Consider the following 18,560-nt stretch of genomic DNA (forward strand, 5'->3'; position numbering starts at 1 on the left):
TGGCTGCCCAGGCTTGTCAGGCGAGTCCATTCATTCACCAATTATTGAGCACTTCCTGAATGCAGGGGCAACTTCAGGGCGAGTTAGGCAAGGCCCAGGCTGGCTATGTTTGTACTGCAGAAGTGGGCCCTGGCCACAATTCATTAATGTCAGAATCACTCTCCCAGGCCAAGTAGCCTTCAAAAGTAAAATCTCACACCAAAATATGGGGAATTCCCTGGCTGTCCAGTGGTTACGACTCAGCGCTTTCACTGCCAGGGGCCTAGGTTCGATCCCTGGTGGGGGAACTAAGATCCCACAAGCCGCATGGCCAAAAAATTAAAAATTAAAAAAATAAAGCGGGGGAGGGGGGAGAAACACCAGAATATGTAGGGGGAAAATAAACCTAGAAAAATAATAAAAATCTCACTCTTTTATGTGGGCCTCTCTGAGCCAGGCTCTAGGCTGGGTGCCTCACCTTAGCTGTCTCACTTAATGCTGTTTTATGACTGGCTGCCATTCAGCCTCATCCTTCAAGGGCCTGCCGTACAGGCAGGAGACTGAAGCCCAGAGCGGGGCAAAATGAGACCTCAGGTCTCTGGCTGCCCAGGTTGTGCCCAGAGCTGCAGCTGCTGCTTTTTCTGGGAAAGGCAGAAAGCTGGCCAGGCTGAGTTGTCTGGAATGTTCCTGACAGCTGGTGGGTGGGTGGGGCTGACCTTGGCCCCCAGGCCTGGGAGATGTGGAAAGATTGGGCACGCAGATTAGGCACCATCCTCCCCACAGGAGACTTAGTTGGGCTCCTTTCAGAAGAGGTCACAGCCTGGGGGCTGTGTAGTGGGGCGTAGGCACAGCACTGTTTGGTTGCCATGGAGACAAACGGGGCGGTGGGGGGGTGCTGTCCAAGGAAGGTGATGTACTGAGGTTGGGGTGCCCTCTCTTGGCCAAGGCCTCCTCTTTGAACTCAGCCACCACTGGGGCTGACTTTTCATGCAAAGTTCTCATGGACACAGAGGCCCAGAGAGGGGGACTGATTTGCCCAAGGTCACACAGCAAGCTAATTTTCACAGACATCCACTCGCCAGCCCCGACTCCTCAGGCCTCCAGAACATAGCCCAGTGGGCTGTGGACAGACACAAGGCCACCTCATTGTCCAGTGCCTGTGGCAGAGAAAACCAGACCCCAGAGATCACAGAAAACAAAAGGAAGTATTCAGGGTAGAGCGGGGCAGGGCGATCTGCAGGGCCATGCTCGGGAATCACCTGGGAAATATTAAAAATTACTGATACCCGGGTCCCATGCCCAGAAACTCTGATTTCATTGATCTGGGCTTCAGACTGGGCATGGAGATTTTTTTTAAGGCTTAAATAAGATAGATCTTTTTTTTCTTTCATGTAAATGTCTGATGTAGACAGGGTAGGGCTGCTATGGCAACTCCACCACAGATTTGCCAGGGACGCAGGCCTGTTCCCTCACGCTCATTCAGGGCACAGGCCTTCCTGGTTCGAGATGCAGCCCTCATGGCTATATTCTTGCCGCAGAATGGAGGGAAAGATGATGGGAAAAGGGGCAAAGGATGTCATCAGAAGCTTGTACTTACTTTCTGCTGACAAGACTTAGTTTAGTCTTAGTCACATGGCCACACCTAGCAGAAAGAGAGGCTAAGAAACATGTCATATTTACTTTAGAATAAGAGGGAGAATGGCTACTGGAGACCAATGAGCAGTTTCTGGTGCAAATTCTCAAAGGCTTACGTTCAGACTCTGAGCATGGAGATTGTTAAAGCTTCCTCTAGTGATTTGAACAAGAACTGAGATCAAGAACTGCTGTCCTTGGGGTTGACAAGAAGGTAGGGATGGGGAACTTTCCTTGGTACCCCCTTCAGAGAGGAAGGAAAAGCTGGGGCCTGGTCCTTGGGGGATACCACTGGTAGGGGGAGGGGCAGATACCCCTAATGACAGCTCCCTCTTCTCGCCCTCCAGAAGAGAATGAACCCTTGAGCATCTACAGCAGGGGTTCCCAACCCCTGAACCGTCCCCCTCCCCACCCCTCCCGGTCTGTGGAAAAATTGTCTTCCACGAAACCAGTCCCTGGTGCCAAAAAGGTTGGGGACCAGTGATATGTACAGCCTTCAAGCTTTACATATCTTATCCCATTTAATTATCACAACAACCCTACAAGGTCAGTGAATTATTATTCCCATTTCACAGATGAGGAAAACTGAGGTTCAGAGCAGTGAAAGTGCTGCCCTGGGTCACACAGGTAAGCAGCACAAAGCCGAGGTTGGAATCCAGGTCTGAGAGGCTCGGGATCCTTCCCACACAGAATCACACTGCCTTCCACAGACCACTGTGTCTCTACAGGTACAAAAATGACATGCGAATTGATCTCCGCCTCTTCCCTGCCGGAAAGTACCGAATCACCAATAACTATGGACTGCTGACACTGGAGATTAGGAGGTAGGACCATGAGCCCTAGAGCCCCATGGCCCCCAGTCCTAGCACTACCACGGCGAGAGCAATGAATCCAAACCCTTCCTCAGAGCTATGAACCAAGTCAGCCTCATCTTCAGAAGTATCTGGGGTGCTTGTTAAAATACTGATTTGTGGGATGTACCCTCCTTTTGCCCCCAGAGAGTCAGATTAAATAGGTCTGAAGTGGGGCCCAGGCATTTGTATTTAACAGACACCCCCATGTGATTCTAAAGCCTTGGAATACACGGTGAAAAATTTGGACTCAGAGGCTAGCAGCAAGGACTGAATGAATGCTGAGCTAGGCATGCAGGGAGAGCTCCTTGCTGGAGGAGAGAAAACACACGAATACGCAGACACACACACACACACACGTGCAAGGGGAAGCAGCTGGAAGGAGAGAGTTAGGTAGGCCTTTCAGGAGGTGGTGAGTCTTAAGCATGGTTTTAAAAGAAGAGGCAGGATGTATGGAGGGAGAATATGAGCACAATCGGCCCCGAAATGTGCATTATGCGTACGAGCTGCCAGGTGTTGAATTCCTCCCGGTGCTAAGCCCTGTGCTTGCTGCTTTACACATATGGTTGATAATGCCCACCACCATTCTCAACAATGCAGGGAAGCATTGTTCTATCCGTGTTACAGATGAGAAAACTGAGGCTCTGAAAGATTGTCTTGGGCAGCCTGTACAGGGCAGGGCCTGGGTTTGAGTCAGTTCTCTCCATCTGGGTTCTTTCCAATAAACCAAACCCTCCACCTCAAGCAACTCGGGCTTCAGAGACACAAATATGAACGGGACCCTCGAGAAGCAAAGTGAGGCTACATGGACATAAATACCTGACCATCCAAGGCTACAAAGGGAGGTGCCCCATGGGCTGCACAGTCGGGGAGAGCATGCAGGGCTGGGCAGCCTGGAGGGACACATGGAACCGGGCCCTTGAAATGAGAGGGATTCCTGCCCCGAACAGCCAGGAGAGGTGAGGGGGCACCAAGGGGCCTCTCTGCTTGCTGATGGGGCTGGATGTGTGACTTGTGTCCTACCATCTACCCTCTTTGCCACCATGGTGCCCTGGGATGGAGCTGGCCCAAGACTCCACTGGGAACGAGACAAGGCTGGCCTGGCTGGTGGTGAAAACAAGGCCTGCGGTTGAGAACCCCTGGGCATCCGGCCCAGTTCTGGCACAGACTGGCAGTGTACCTGGGGCAACTCCAGCTCCAGGGTTCTGCTCTGGAGGTGTTGATAGGGCCAGAGGCCGTGCCTGGGGGAGGGCTCGTCACCTCGAAGCTCGGTTGAATTCCAATTGCTCTGGGACTCTGGACAAGTCACTTAGCTTAAGTGTTCTGATAACAATCATATTTTCAAAGCACTTTCACCTGAGGTGGTTTAGGCTGCTGTTACGTCCCGAGATTTTCAAAGGAGGACTTGGAGGCGTGGGGAGGGACAGTGGCAGCCCAAAGGCGCCCAGCTTCTCGGAGGCAGGCCCTGACCTAGAGCCTAAAGTCCTCCCCCAGGCCTTCCTGTTAACCCCCCCTTCCCCCGACACCCCACCTGCACGGGGACTTGAGTTTCCCGTGGAGCCCAGCCATCTCGGGGGGAACATCTCCCTCCCTCCTTTTCAGATGCACCACTGAGGACGCAGCCACCTACACAGTGATGGTCAAGAACGCCTACGGCCAGGCCTCCTCCTTTGCCAAAGTCCTTGTCCGCAGTGAGTCCTGCCATCACCAACAGGCCAGAAAGCCCACAGCAAACCCCAGATGAGCAGATGAGGACATGAGTCTGCGTCAGACTCGGGGAGGGACCCTCAGCCCAGGGGTATTTGGTCTGGGATCAGGTGACCAGAGCAGCCACCGGGATTCCCGCTCCCCCAGGCCTTCAGAGCAAGTGAGATCCTCCGCCCTCAGACTGTACAACCTACAACCCTGTTCAAGGGGACCCCACCTGCCTGTCCCCAAAGAGCATGCTCATCCCATCGAGCTGGGCTTGGGTCCAGATCCAGCTCAGGGCCTCTGGGAGGGTGGCCTGGCTACCAGCGGTCCTCAGGGGCAAAGGCCGAGTCCTACCAAGTCCCCTCCTGACCCCCACTGCCCCTTTTGGCTTCTGGTGCATATTCCCCAGTGGGCTCAGGTCCCTCCTGGAGGTTAATCACAGCAGGAGGCAGAGGAGACACAGGACTCTGCCAGGCCCCCGTCCACATGCTGCCTCTGGCGCTGACTGGCCGCGTGAGCCTGGGTGCCGTCTTACTTACCTGACCTCCCCACCTGCAAAGGGGGCAACCTACCGCCTCCCTCAGATACTCCTGTGGATTAAATGAGATGGTTTAGGTAAAACTTGGCTGGATCAGGCTCTTGGGGGGAAGGCTAACCCTCCCTCCCCCGACCCCATGGCCAGGGCCGAGCCCAGCCCAGAAGGCCACACCTTTGAACCCAAGGCTTTGCCCTCAGGGCCCCGAGAGAGAAGCTGCACGTGTGTGGGTTCGTGCGCACACACACACACACACACACACACACACACACACACACACACACACACACACACACACACACACACTGAGCAGCACACAGGCCGGAGTCTAGTCCCCACCTCCCTGCCTCTCATCAGACCTTCTTAAACTGTCCTTCACAGCCTCTCCACCCTTCTGCCCTGTTCCCCAAATCGCTCTTGGTAGGCAGCTGTCCACACTGCCAGGCCAGGCTCTCTGGGTAGAATCTGAGCCGTCCCTACAGGCAGTGCCCAGAGTCGATTGGGCCCTTGGGCCCTGCCTTCCTCTGTCCGCCCATCCTTCCCATCATTTCATCCACATATCCCCATCCCTCCTCCATCAAGGCCATCCCAGGGACCAGTGTCATGTCCTGGCTTCAGGCTGCTGGGGTGCTCGCTAGGTGATTATGCCTCAGTTTCCTCATTTGTACGAGAGGATAATAATGACAACAACAGACAAGGCTGCTGTGGATTAAACGAGTTAATAAGCGGCACGTGGTACACGCTATGTAAATAAAAACTGTTCTCACTATCCCCTGGTGGTCCGTGTCCACACCACCTTGGACTTCACCCTGAAGCCTCCAGGAGGCTCTCTTAGCGCTGCCCTGGACCCACCAGAAATCCCAGTTTGACCAGGCTCCACCTGTAGGACTGTGATTCTGGCGGTGGATTTGGGTAAAGGAAGGAAACCGCCATTTATTGAGCACTGACTGTATGCCAGGTTCCTGCTGAGGGCTGTATTCAGAACCCCACCACCACCACCATCAGGGAGGAGTCAGTAAGGAACTGAAGCACAGAAACGCTAGGGAACTTTCCCCAAGCTGAAGGGGGAGCCACTGCCAGATCAGGATTCAAACCCATGACCAAAGGCCATGCCTCCAAAATCCAGGAGGAACGTGGGCTCTGAGCCTTCTGCATTTGCTCTGGGTTTTCAGCTTACCTGGGGAAGGATGCTGGCTTCGATTCGGAGATCTTTAAAAGTAAGGAGGCTGGGGGAGGGATGGGCCTTCAGGGAGGTGGGTGTCTGGGGCTCCTCGTCAGGGCCCCCAACAGTCCCCTTTAGAATATAGCTATCCACTGCCCACAAAGGGATGTCTACGTGTGGTTTGCCTATAAACTGTTAATACTTGTAGACTGGTTTCTGGGGTCCCTAGGCACCCCAGAGCTGCCTCCAGCTGCTGCACTCTCAGTGGCCAAGACTGAATGAAAAAGGCAAATCCAAAAAGACAAACCAGTATTTGCCGTTTCAGCTCATCTGGTCCCACCTAGAGAAATCTCTTCCCCACCCCGGCCCCCAGGATCAGGCCCCCTCTTCTCTTTGTTAACACCACCTGCGAAACTGTGAATCCTGACCCAGAGGAGTGGGGACACCCCAGAAGGGTCCTCACTCGCATCTAAGCCCCAGGCTGAGCTGGCAGCGTCAGAAGACTTCTGCCCTAAATTTCTGTTCCCACCCAGGACTGATGTTTGGCCCCAACGTGGAATTCACATCGGTGCTGAAACCAGTCTTTGCCCGTGAGAAGGAATCCTTCTCCCTGTCCTGCCTATTTTCTGAAGATGTATTAGACGCCGAGCAGAACATCCAGTGGCTCCGAGATGGTGAGGACCCCTAGTCCTGGCCCCTTACCTGCAGAGGCAGAGGTGGAAGCCACAGAGGGACTAGAGCCCTGGCTCCATCCCCACCCCTGGGGCCCCCGGTGGAGAGAGGAACTCAGCTATGCCCGCCCCCTAGCTGGTACAAGCTGGGCAATGGGTGCCGATGAGGTAGAGGGAAGCAGAATACAGCCGGGTGGGTTCAGATCAAGTCACCCTGCAAAGTGTCACCGAGCACCCGTGGTGCCAGGCCCTGTGCTGGGTGCCGGGGCAGGGATAGGAACAGACATGCATGAGCTCAAGGGGCTCTCCATCCGGGAGGAAGCAGGAAGCCAAAACACAATTGCACACTGCCCGTTGAGAGCCTGTGGTTGGCCAGGCACCAGCCCAGCCCTTTACATCTATGGGCTCGACATCAGCACCCTAGGGGTAGGTGATGACATTTGAAGCAACAAGAACAGAGGCTAAGGCCAGGGGCAGGTCAGCCTGAGGAGCGTCAGGGCAGGTTGTGACAATTGCCTCGGGCTTTTCAGAGTCAGGGTTGTAGGTGCAGGTACATAACTGCTACTCGTGAGCTGGAAGGTACACGGGGGGTCATGGGCCAGGGCTGGGGAAGGCCGGTCAGCCAGGGGGGAGAGGAACAGCTGGACTTCCTGCCCCATTCGTGACCAGGCCTGCAGCCAAAGGGCCAGGAGTACAGACCCTTGACACCCCAGAGCTTGAACCTAGGGAAGCTGCCCCTGCTGGGGGCTGGAGTGGAGGAGTGGGAAAGCCACGAGCCCTGAGAAACAGCTGCGATAACAGGCCAAGAGCTTTCCTAAACCTGCAGGTCTTCCGGAACAGAGGTGCTGGCAGGAGGGAGGGGCCTTCGCGTGGCACAAAGAGCAGGATGGTGCAACAGCAGGACCGCAGGGCGAGGCCTAGAGCCCCAGAGCCCCTTCCCCTTCCCCTCACTAAGGTCCCGCCTGCCCAGTCCCCACCCGCCTCACTGGCACCCCGACTCTTTCAGCAAGTCCCCTACCCCTTTCCTGAGTCCCCACCCCCCTCAACAGGGCCCCCTCCCTCCATTAAGCTCACAACCCCTGCCCACCGAGCCCCACCTCCTTTCTCGAGCCCCCAGCACCCCAAAGAGCCCCTGACCCTCACACAGGGCCCCATCTTTCTTGTTCCCACTTCTTCACAGGACCTCCGACTCCTTAGCGAGCCACTCACCCAGCCGCTGACCACTTCCCTGAACCCTCATTGCCTCACTGAAGCCGCAGCCCCTTCCCTGGGCCCAGCCCTGCCACCCCCTGCCCGCCTCAAGCCTTCTGCAGAGGAGAATTCAGAGGCCACCTTGGCAGAGTCCTGGAGGCCACCACCCCCTCCCCAACTGCCCAGCAGAGCCTCAGGCTCTAGCCAGGCCAAGCTCACCTCTGCCTAGACCCCCAGAGCATCTGTGGGTTCCCAGGTGAGGCCCAGATCCCCCACGAGCTCACCCTGGACCCCTCCCTCTGCAGGGAGGCTGCTGAAGTCCTCCAGCCGCCGGCAGATCCTCTATGCAGACCGCCAGGCGTCCCTGAAGGTGTCCTGCGCCTACAAGGAGGACGAGGGTCTCTACACGGTCCAGGTGCCCTCGCCCTTTGGGCTCCGGGAACAGAGCGCCTATGTGTTTGTGAGAGGTGAGGGGGCGGTGAGGGACCGGGGCTCTGCCTTGACTGATTTGCTGTGGGACATTTGGGCGAGTCCCTGCTCCTTGAGGCCTCGGTTTCCATGCTATATATTGGGGGTGCTGGGGTAGAGTCTCTCTAAGAATCCCTGTGCATCCCATGACCCTCCAAAGGGACACAGCCTGAGAGTCTGAGACGCGGAGCCAGCTGGAGAGGGAGGGCTGATCGTGGGCTGGGGCCATTCTAGTCCTGGTTGATTTCTGTCTCCTGGCTTTGCCACTTCACTAGCTGGCTGATTTTGGGTAATTCACTTCTCCTCTATGAGACTCAGTTTTCCCACCTGCAAGATGGGGGGGTTGCGCCGGGACTCAGAGATTAATTACACCAATTGTTCAGGTGTGTGGCGTAGAATGGGCCCCTAATAAACGGTACTCCTACCCCTACCCCCAGATGCTGTTGTTTGAAAGGAAGAGGCTGTTATTCAGGACGTTCTCCTCGAGATCAAACTGAGCCCCTGGGGGGTGGTGAATGAGAAGAGGATGAGGGGTGAGAATGGGAGGGGGTCTGTCGCCAAGTGGACATTGACGGGAAGAGCCTCCCCCCACTCTCTTCCCACCCCCGCCCACCCCGGGCTTCAGATGCTGCAGCCGAGAAGCCCAGGGCGCCAGGATCCCCCCTGGATGTTCGATGCCTGAACGTGAACAGGGACTGCCTCATCCTGACGTGGACCCCGCCCAGCGACACCCGTGGCAACCCCATCACCAGCTACTCCATTGAGCTGTGAGTCGGTCTCTTCAGTGGCAGAGCCCATGGGGGTAGATGGCTCTGTGAGGATAAGCGTGGGGGCCGCAGGAAAGAGGGACCCCCTTGCCTGTCCTTGGAATAGGGCAGGAGGTAAATGTGTTATTTAGGGGCAATAGAAGGGTGTCTGCCCCTGGTGTCGGCCGCTGCCCTCTAGACCCTTTACAGCAGGAGCTGCCACTGGGAGGGGCAAACATCAGTGCTTGAAACCTGAGCACATGTGGATGCTGTCCTCCCTGAGTGACGGAGACAGAGTAGCACTGACGCGGGAGGGAGGGGGCACACCAGGAAAGGGGAGGCCTGGAACATCCCACCTCCTTCACCTGCCGCTGGCTCCGGGGCTAGCTGGAGGTAACCTAATCCAGCCACTCGAATCCTTACAACAATCCCTATCTAAGGGGGGAGGGGGACTCTCTAGTGCCCCATTCTACAGATGAGGAAACTGAGGTACACGGCCCCATCCAGCCAGTACTGAGGACAGTGGCACCCAGGGGGGCACAGAGACCCCAGACTCCGAGGGTCACTCTGGAAGGCACTCTGACAGGGAGTGGACAGCCCTCTGGGGAAAGGCTAACTCGCCCACTCACGAGCCATGTGACCTTGGGCAAGTCATCTCACTCTCTAAACGCGGATCCCGTTGGTAGAGTGAAGGTAATCACACCTAACCGTGAGGACCGTCAGGATTAAACGAGATAACAGGTACGGAGGGACACAGCACAGCTCCAGGCACGCAGGAAAGCTCCATGTAAGGCACCAGCTATTTTGATTAGCATCATGCTTGGTGGAGGGTGGTGAGAAGGCCTCCTGGGGCACGAGGTTGGAGCCTGGAGCCGGGCTTTTAAATGGAGAGAGATGAGCTGGGCCGGCAGCCCAGGGCGGGGGAAGGGCCCTGGAAGAGGTTCACCCTGGGAAGATGTGAGTCGTGGGCAGGGGCTGCAGCAGGGGCCTCTCTCCCACAGGTGCCAGGGCGAGTCCGACCAATGGGTGCCCTGCCACCAGGCCCCCGGCGGGACATGTCGGTGCCCAATCCAAGGCCTCGTCGAAGGCCAGAGCTATCGGTTCCGGGTGAGAGCCATCAGCAGAGCGGGCAGCAGCATCCCCTCCAAGGCTTCAGAACCGGTTGCCATGGGAGACCCTGAGGAAGCCCGGAAGAAGACAGGTGGGCACAGAGGCCCTGCAGGGACATTCCAGAGCATCAGTCAGGGCATACTCAGGACTGCCTCACGCAGGAGACAGGTGCACAGCCTCCATGCGAAGCCCTGATCCAGGAGGGGAGACACAGCCCAGCCCTCAGGAGCCCCTAATCTGATGGAGGGGTCACAGTGCTGTCCTTAGCAACCCCTAGCTGGAGGGGGAAGGTACAGCTCGTCTGATGGAAGAAACACAGACCTGTCCACACAGGATGCTAATCTGGGGTAAAACCACAGCATCCTCTTCAGATGCCCTTAATCTGAAGGAGGAAAACCGTCCTGCCTCAGAAGGCCCCAGCCTGGACGGCAGGGGGAACACAGCCCTCTCAGCTCTGAGGAGTCAGCCTGATTTGGGTTTGTTGTGCCCTAGGGATCTGACCCCATCACTTCTCTCTGTCCTGAGAGGACAGAGCATCTTTGGCGTCCAAGAGCAGCAGTGCTGCACTTTGGACCGCTGAGATCGCTGGGGCCCAGATGGCCCTGCTTGAGGACACACAGTGAGGGGCCGGAATGCCAGGACCAGGAGCCGGGGAGGAATCAGCACCCAGAGTGGGGCAGGCCCTTCCCTGTCGCCTGCTGAGCCCGCCCACCACACACACGCTGCACCCCTTAGTTCTCCCCTAACATGTTCCCTTCCCTCCACTAGAGATCCCCTTTGATACAGGAAAAACGATCACGGTCAGCACAGATGATTCTGAAGGTACGTGTGAACCTCCTGACACTTTGCCTCAAGACTCCAGCCCCCTTTGCGGTTCTGGAAACTCTGGGCCACAAACTGAACCCAGAGGCAGAAGCTGTCGTGTGCAGGGTGTGGGGAGGCGAGAGCGGGTAGCATCCAGGCTGAGGGGCCAGGCTCTCTGGTGGGCGACTGCGCCCCTCATGGAGTAAGTAGACGTCGGGGAAAGTCCCGGCAGGACGTGGGGAGACCTGGGCTCTCGCCCTGGCTCTGCCCGGCCTTGCTGGGTGACTGGAGCAAGTTCCTGCCCCTCTCTGGACCCCAGTTCCCTCCTCAATGAAGTGAGGGGCTGAGATCTGGGGTCTCCGACGGCCCACACATCTCCTGCCCGGATGGCTCTGATTCCAGACTTTGTGACCATCCCCTCGCCCCCGACCAATGTCCACGCCAGCGAGATCCACGAGGCCTATGTAGTTCTGGGCTGGGAGAAGCCAAGACCCCAGGGCAAAGCCCCACTGACGTACTTCCTGGAGAAGGTACGGAGACCCCAAGGGCCCCAGCCCTAGGCCGGCCTGAGAAACAGACGTGCTGTGTTACCAGGACGTGGCGGGGTGTTCAGGGAGGCGCTGGGAGACCCCGGCAGTGTCCCCTGGGGAGGCCTGAAGAGAAGAGAATTTCCTGCCTGGAAGGCTTGAGCGTAGCCCTGAGGCAGGCGGGTGGATTAAATGACCTTTCGAGGTTACCTCCAGCCCTGAGAGGCCAGTTACTGATGGCAGTTCCGGAAGCTGTTCACAGAAATACACAAAATTAAGAGACACAGACAATAACAACAGTAGATCCACCATGTCCTGCGTACACCCACACCCCAAGTCTGTCTGGCACCTGGTCACACATTGGGTCGAACACCTAACCTTGGCCAGGGCCAGGGTGGGAGGGAAGCCAGGATGGTGCCCACCTGCCAGGGTCATTGACGGACAGCACATACAGGGCATGGGGGGGTGGGAGGTGGGTAGCACCAGGAGGCGGTTCTCCCTGGGGGCAGAGTAGGGGCAGGAGACTGGGGAGGGGGGCAGCTCATGTGAAATGGATTTCACAGTGGAGGGGAGGCATTGTGGCAGAGGAAAAAGGAGCATATGGTGTTAAGATCCATTCCATTCCTGACTTCTGATGTCTGAGTTCCTTTGCTAAGTTCTCTGAGCCTCAGTTTCCTCCAGCATAGAATGGAGACCCTACCTGTGAAGATGCAATAAAAGCAGCACATAGCCAGGGCCCACAGCCCTGGGACTGTGAACCCTTCCCAAGGGGATGCTCTTGCCTCTGATCCCCCTAAAGGAAGACACCAGGTTTACCTTCTCATTACTCGCTGGGTCCAGCACGGTGCCTGGCACATGGCAGGTGGACAGTACAGGTTTACTGAATCAAGGAATAAAAAGGTTCCAGGGAAGAGTCTGTGGCTCTCGTTGTTCAGATGGGCCTCTCTGCACATTCACAGGTGATCCTATTTCTCTGACATGGGGAAGCCATGGATAATGGAGGATTTGTTTTGTGAGGCTACAGAGTATAATGGTTAAGACCTTGGAGTCAGGCTGCCTGGGTTCTAATCTTGTCTCTGCTACTTACTAGCTGTGTGACCTTGGGCAAGAAATTTAACCTCTCTGTGCCTCAGTTTCTTCTTCCATGAAATAGACATAATAATTGTACATCTTAAAGGGTTGATGTGAGAATCACTAACTAAATCACTAACTAAAGGACGTCAAGACTTAGAACAGAGCTTGGCACACAGGGGGTGCTCAGCCATGTTCCTTGGTTTTTGTAGCGATTTCTTAGCCTACCTGGGTTCTAGGCTACTGACAGCCAGGTGGGCCTTGGGAGGGAAAAGCACAGAGAGGGCAGGGTCAGTGGGTCCCCCCAGGGCTTCTAGGTTTTAACTCTCACACCCAGACTCGGCAGAAGTGGCCTCTGGGTGCCTTATTAACCTGCATCACCCTCGGCTCTTCACCCTCTATCTACCCAGAGACACAGGATTTATGGCTGCCTTTGGGGCCCCTGATGCTGTGTAGAATGAGCAGGTTTGGGGGTACCCACACCTGAGCTTAAATACCAAATATGCCAGCTATTGGTTGCGTGACTTTTGGCCAAGTTACCAAAACTTCCTGAACCTGAATTTCCTCATTGGTGGGGAAATTAACCCTTACTTTGCAGAGTTATTGTGAGAATTCATCCATTTACTCATGTATTCATCCCACAAACATAGACTGAGCACCTCTCATGCGTCAGTACTGTTCTCAGTGGTGGATAAAACAGACAAACTCCTGCCTCCAGAGCTGAGATTGGAGTAGGGGGTGGGGGATGGATGACAAAGAAGATGAATCCGAAAAGTATTTGGCATATTTGCTAATGGTAGGAGCTTAGGAGAAAGACAGACAGCATGGAGGGGATTTGAAGTGTTGAGGGAGGGGCTGCTGACCTTTCATATGGGGGGTGGTGCTGGGGAGGCCACCCTGAGAAGGTGAGTTTTGAGTAAAGACCCAAAGGAAATGAGGGGCAAACCAGAGATTTCTGGGGGAAGAACATTCCAAGAAAAGGGACCAGCAAGTGCAAAGGCCCAGAGGCAGGGATTGGGCCTGGTACCATCAAGGAACAGCAGGGGGACACAGAGCCTGGTGAGTGGGCAAAGGGGGGCATGGAATGTGACCAGACAGGTGGCAGGAGTCAAGCCATGGAGAATTTCACTCTGAGGGAGATGCGGGGCTTGGGAGGGCTCTGGGCAGACATGGATGTGATCTGACTTGTGTTGTAAAATGATGCCTCTGCCTGTCATTTGGAGAAAAGACTGAAGGGAGTTAAAGGTAGAAACAGGCAGACCAGTTAGGAGGCTATTGAGATAACTCAGGTGAGAGACGATGGTGGCTTGGATCAAGGTTGTGGAGGGGAGCATGAGGGTGATAAGCCATGGTTGGACTCTGGATAAATTTTGAAGGTAGAGCCAACTGGGTTTGTTGACAGAGCATCTTCGGGGGATGAGAAATGAGAGAAAGAGTCCAGGATGGCTCCCAGGGTTCTGGCCTGAGCAGCTGAAAGGATGGGTGCCACTAACTCGATGTGGGCTGCATTGGCAAGGGGGCAAGTTCCAGGATCAGTTCTGTTGAATGTGAGATGCTCGATGGGCATCCAGGTAGAGACGTCATGGAGGCAGGTGGATCCAGAGTTCAGGTGTTGAGGGGCAGCCTGGGCCAAGGACAGAAGTTAGTGAGAGCACATGTGGGAAGGCAACCACTTAACCAAAGGCAAGTTTCTCTCCCTTGTCACAGTCGGTCATAGGTAGTGGCACCTGGGAGGCCATCAACTCAGAAACGCCTGTGAAATCCCCGAGATTCGCCCTTTTGGATCTGGAGAAAGGGAAGTCGTATGTCTTCAGAGTGCGAGCGATAAACCAGTACGGCATGAGCGATCCCTCGGAGCCCAGCGAGCCCATCGCCTTGAGGGGGAAGCCAGGTACCTGTGTGATGCAGGAGATGGGGCCAGGCCAGGCCAGGCCAGGCTGTCAGCGTCCAGGGCTCGGGACCCCATGGCTGCAGGGACAGAGCCATGCCCATTTTTCTGTCCTTGACCACCTCTACCTATCACGAAGTTGAAAAGCAACATGATCACAGGCCTGTAAAATTTTAGACCATCAAGAATTATTGATACATTTCTCTGGGCAAGAGGCTCTTGGAAATAGACATTTTTTCTAGATCAACAATTCACAGGTTGCAGAATCCAGCCAGGTCCAGCACAGGATCTGAGTGTGACCAAGTGGTCCCTCAGTTCTAAACATCTCCAGCCAGGGCCTGACCCCACCTTGTGCAGCCAGTAGTGAGCCCCTGGGCAGGCCTCCGGCCCTCTCCCTGGTCCCACCCCAATCCACCTCACCGGGTGGGACCTCTCTCATCTGCAGCACAGCGTGGGCCTGGGCAGGTCATTTCTGAGCTGCGAACCTTGGTGTCCTCACCTGCCAAACCCATTGTTCTGAAGGCCTGGTTATCGCCCCCACCTGTGGCTCCTTCCTGAGTCTCCCAGTGGCAGCTCCATCCTGGTCCTGACTTCCCGGGGTTCCCTCTCTCCTCTCAGGCCTCTGGATTCTGATAAGATCAGAAGGTTCCCTGCAGCTGCCATCACCAACTAGTCCTTTAAGGAACCCAGCTGTAGCACTGCCCATCTGAGAAGAGCCTGATATGCTGCAAGGCCTGTTTGGGGAAGATTTCAAAGTCCTAGATTTGTACTGTTTCAATAATGTAGAAAAAGGAAATATATATATATATATATATATTCATAGTAAGTATAAATAGGTTGGTGGGCAAATGGAGTTTTTCTTTAATTCTGGTCTGGTTAACATTTAGTTTTGACTCAGGGGCCTGGCCAGTGACTGGTTTGTGATTGGATGTGGGCAGTCTCTGGACAACAAGGCAGCCTTAGGGCAAGGTTCTGGTACAGTTCGGAGAAGGGAAGGAGGGGAAAAGAAGAGAGAGGAGGGGAGGGGAGGAAATAGAAAAGGCATTTACTTGTATTATGAAAGTGAAGTCATTGTACAAAAATGGGAAAATACAAAAGAAGCGAGAGAGAGAGAGAGAGAGAGAGAGAGAGAGAGGAAGGGAGGGAGGGAGGGAGGGAGGGAGGGAAGAGAATTCCCTCCACCCCAGGATCCCGCTGACCAAGGTTAACCACTGTGAACATCTAGGCGCTTGGGCCTCTGGCCTTTGACGCATGCAAGCCAATGCATCTTTCTGAAAGTCCAATCAGACCACGTGTAGAGCTTTGCATTCTACCTTTTACAATTAACATTATACCACAAACATATCCTCAGGTCTTGAAATCATGACGTCAGTGTGTGAGTACTACTCCATACATGGATGCTCTCAGCTCAAGTTCTTGCCTACGGGTAGAATCATGTCTCTTGGACACATGGGGCCCCTGAGTGCCCTCCTTCTACCCTCTCCCACCACCCAGCCTTCATCCACTGTCACACTGTCTTCAACCTGAGAGGCTGAAGTTGCTGACAGGACCTTCCTGAGCCCGGGACCCCAAGTCTGTTTCTCAGTGTGCTTCCCCTGGGCCAAATGCAGAGCCTGGCTCAGAGCAGGCACTCAGTAGTTACTGGATTTATGTTAGATTGATGCTGAGTTCAGCCTCTGCCTGTTGACTTGGAGGCACCACCAGAACACAAGGAGAGGTGTCCAGGGAAAAATGGAAGATGAGGCTCTAGAATTCAGGAGAGAGAGCAGGCCTGGAGGTAAAGCCTGGGGAGTTGCCTGCAGAGAGGCGAGGGTTGAAGACATGGGAATAGGTGGACACTTGAGATGAGAAAAGAGGAGAAAAATGGAGCAAGTCAAGGGACAGACGCTTGGAGGAGTCCCACATGTGCGGACAAAAGAAAGAGGGGGAGGGCTTCCCTGGTGGCGCAGTGGTTGAGAGTCTGCCTGCCGTTGCAGGGGACACGGGTTCGTGCCCCGGTCCGGGAAGATCCCACATGCCGCGGAGCGGCTAGGCCTGTGAGCCATGGCCACTGAGCCTGCGCGTCCGGAGCCTGTGCTCTGCAACAGGAGAGGCCACAACAGTGAGAGGCCTGCGTACCGCAAAAAAAAAAAAAACTAAAACAAGAAAGAGGGGGAGCCACAAAAGGACGTGTAAGGAGTTTGAGAAGGAAAAAGAGAACTAGGAAGGTCCTTTATCTGACATCCATCCATCCATCCTTTCATCCATCTAACCATCTATTCATCCACCTGTCCATCCATTAGTCTATTGATCCATTCATCCATCCATCCATCCATCCAGATCTGTCCATTTAACACATCATGGCAAACCCTACCTCAAGGAGCATAGTCTCAGGGAGCCATGAAAGTTAAAGTTTCAAGGGAAATAAAATGAAGTTTCCTAGAGATCAAAGATAAGGCTGAGGAAAATTGTCAGATCTGGTGACTTCTAAGAGAGATAGAGCGACAGTAGGATTAATGAATGGGGATTTTAGTGAGGAAGCAGAGATGTTTGGAGGTAAGATGAGAGAAGACTTTCAGAATACAAGAGTCTGGAGGACACCTCTGGGACTAGGAAAGAGCTGCCCAAAGGCCCAGGGCATGTCTGCAACGCACGTGCCCCCCCTTGATTGCCATGTGCGCACCTCCCCGCCTCTCCCACACGCCTCCCCCTCCCCCTCCCCAGCCGTGTAACTCAGCATCTTCACTCAGTCCACACTTCTGATTTTTAGCCACTCTCCCTCCTCCAACTCAAGTTCAAGCTTTCCGAGACACACAGACCTCTGTCTCCCTGACCTGGGATCCTGTGAAAGACAGCCCAGAGCTCCTGGGTTATTATATCTACTCCCGGGAGGCAGGATCATCTGAGTGGAAAACAGTTAACAACAAACCCATCCAGGGCAACAGGTGAGTTTGCCCCCACCCGCTTCCTGCACTAGGGCAGGGCTGTAATAATAACGAAGCCTGCCGTTCACGGTACGGTTGGGCATTGGGCACTGTCCTAAGTTCTTTTCATATATTAGGTCATTTAGTTCTGGCTGCAATCCTCTGAACTTAGGACTATTATTTCTATTATCATTGTACAGATGAAGAAACCGAGGCACAGAGCAGTTAAGGAGTTTGCCAAAGCTCACTTAGCTAGTAAGCGGACTTGACCCAGACAGCCTCTTTTTCAGCAAGCACTCACTAGGAGTGTGCTGTTTGCAGGCAGTGGTGACTGGCTAGGTCTTGTCTTTCCAGGAGCTTAGAGACAGAGAGGCAGAGAGTGCAGCCAGGGCGGCTGGGGCTCAGGCTCCACACCCTCCCCTCACTCGCCGGCCACCCCTGCACAGAGACTCGCCCCTCTGAACCTTGGCCCAGACTCCTGTGCTCTTGCCTATGCCACTCCCACTCCCCTCTGAGTCTCCCTCCTCACTCGGTGGCCCTGGTCCTCACAGGCAGAAGCCTTGAGGCTCCTGGACTCATGACTTCTCTCTGTTTTGAGGCTCTGTGGGGGCAGGGGCTCAGGTGGTGACACCCACCCCCTTTCCGTTTCCATCAGACGACCGGCTGGGCCCTGAGCACACCTGTGGGCTCCCCTCACCCTGGGCTACGAGCCCCAAGATTATCTCACCCAGAAAAGGGGACAGGACCTGGTGCCCCTCTGGCACACGGTGCCTCACGGTCACTCATGCTTTGTCACTGCTAAAGTTCTCCAGTTGGAGAATAATTAATTGGGTTTTGAACAAATGAGCTCGGAGTCCAGGTTATCCCTAGGGTGACATCTCTCCTCTGACTTGCATTCAGATGTGCGTCCCTGAAGGGGAGGACAGGGGCTGAGGGAGAGTCACATGATGAAAGTGGCATGTCAGAAGAACGTGCCACACGTGGGGCGTGGCGTGATCCTCTGGTACATCCAGAGACCTCGTCACATGTGTGCATGTCATCGGTTACATGTGTCAGAGCTGGAAAGAGGCTAAACACTGCTGCCCAGGAGTGCTGCCTGGGGTGATGGTGTGAAGGGAGCTCAGCTGGGAGGTAGGGTCTGGTCCACCACCGTTCCATGGGCTACTTAGAACCTGGCTCACAGGAGATGCTCAAAAAAGACCTGAATGAATGAATACTGAACGGGCAGGTGCTGCGCTGGGATTCGGGAGACCCGGGCTTGGTCCAGGTTTTTCCTTACTGGCTGTGTGCTCTTGGCTCACCCCATTCCTTCTGGGGGAGCCTTTCCCTA

The 18,560-nt window shown here is 55.1% G+C and overlaps 1 protein-coding gene across 1 annotated transcript in view; it reads left to right on the forward strand.

Annotated features, from left to right (window-relative positions):
* Positions 1-18,560, forward strand: part of MYOM3 (myomesin 3) — a 43,741-nt gene that overhangs the window by 3,926 nt on the left and 21,255 nt on the right. The window contains exons 5-15 of the mRNA XM_007459161.1: positions 2,340-2,435; positions 4,065-4,153; positions 5,862-5,906; positions 6,385-6,525; positions 8,019-8,180; positions 8,807-8,948; positions 9,929-10,128; positions 10,806-10,859; positions 11,244-11,371; positions 14,147-14,330; positions 17,077-17,251. Of these exons, the coding sequence (XP_007459223.1) occupies positions 2,340-2,435; positions 4,065-4,153; positions 5,862-5,906; positions 6,385-6,525; positions 8,019-8,180; positions 8,807-8,948; positions 9,929-10,128; positions 10,806-10,859; positions 11,244-11,371; positions 14,147-14,330; positions 17,077-17,251 (1,416 nt within the window). The remainder of the gene's footprint in view (positions 1-2,339; positions 2,436-4,064; positions 4,154-5,861; positions 5,907-6,384; positions 6,526-8,018; positions 8,181-8,806; positions 8,949-9,928; positions 10,129-10,805; positions 10,860-11,243; positions 11,372-14,146; positions 14,331-17,076; positions 17,252-18,560) is intronic.

This window comes from Lipotes vexillifer, unplaced genomic scaffold (assembly GCF_000442215.2).
Source record: "Lipotes vexillifer unplaced genomic scaffold, Lipotes_vexillifer_v1.1 scaffold496, whole genome shotgun sequence".
Classification (NCBI taxonomy): domain Eukaryota; kingdom Metazoa; phylum Chordata; class Mammalia; order Artiodactyla; family Lipotidae; genus Lipotes; species Lipotes vexillifer.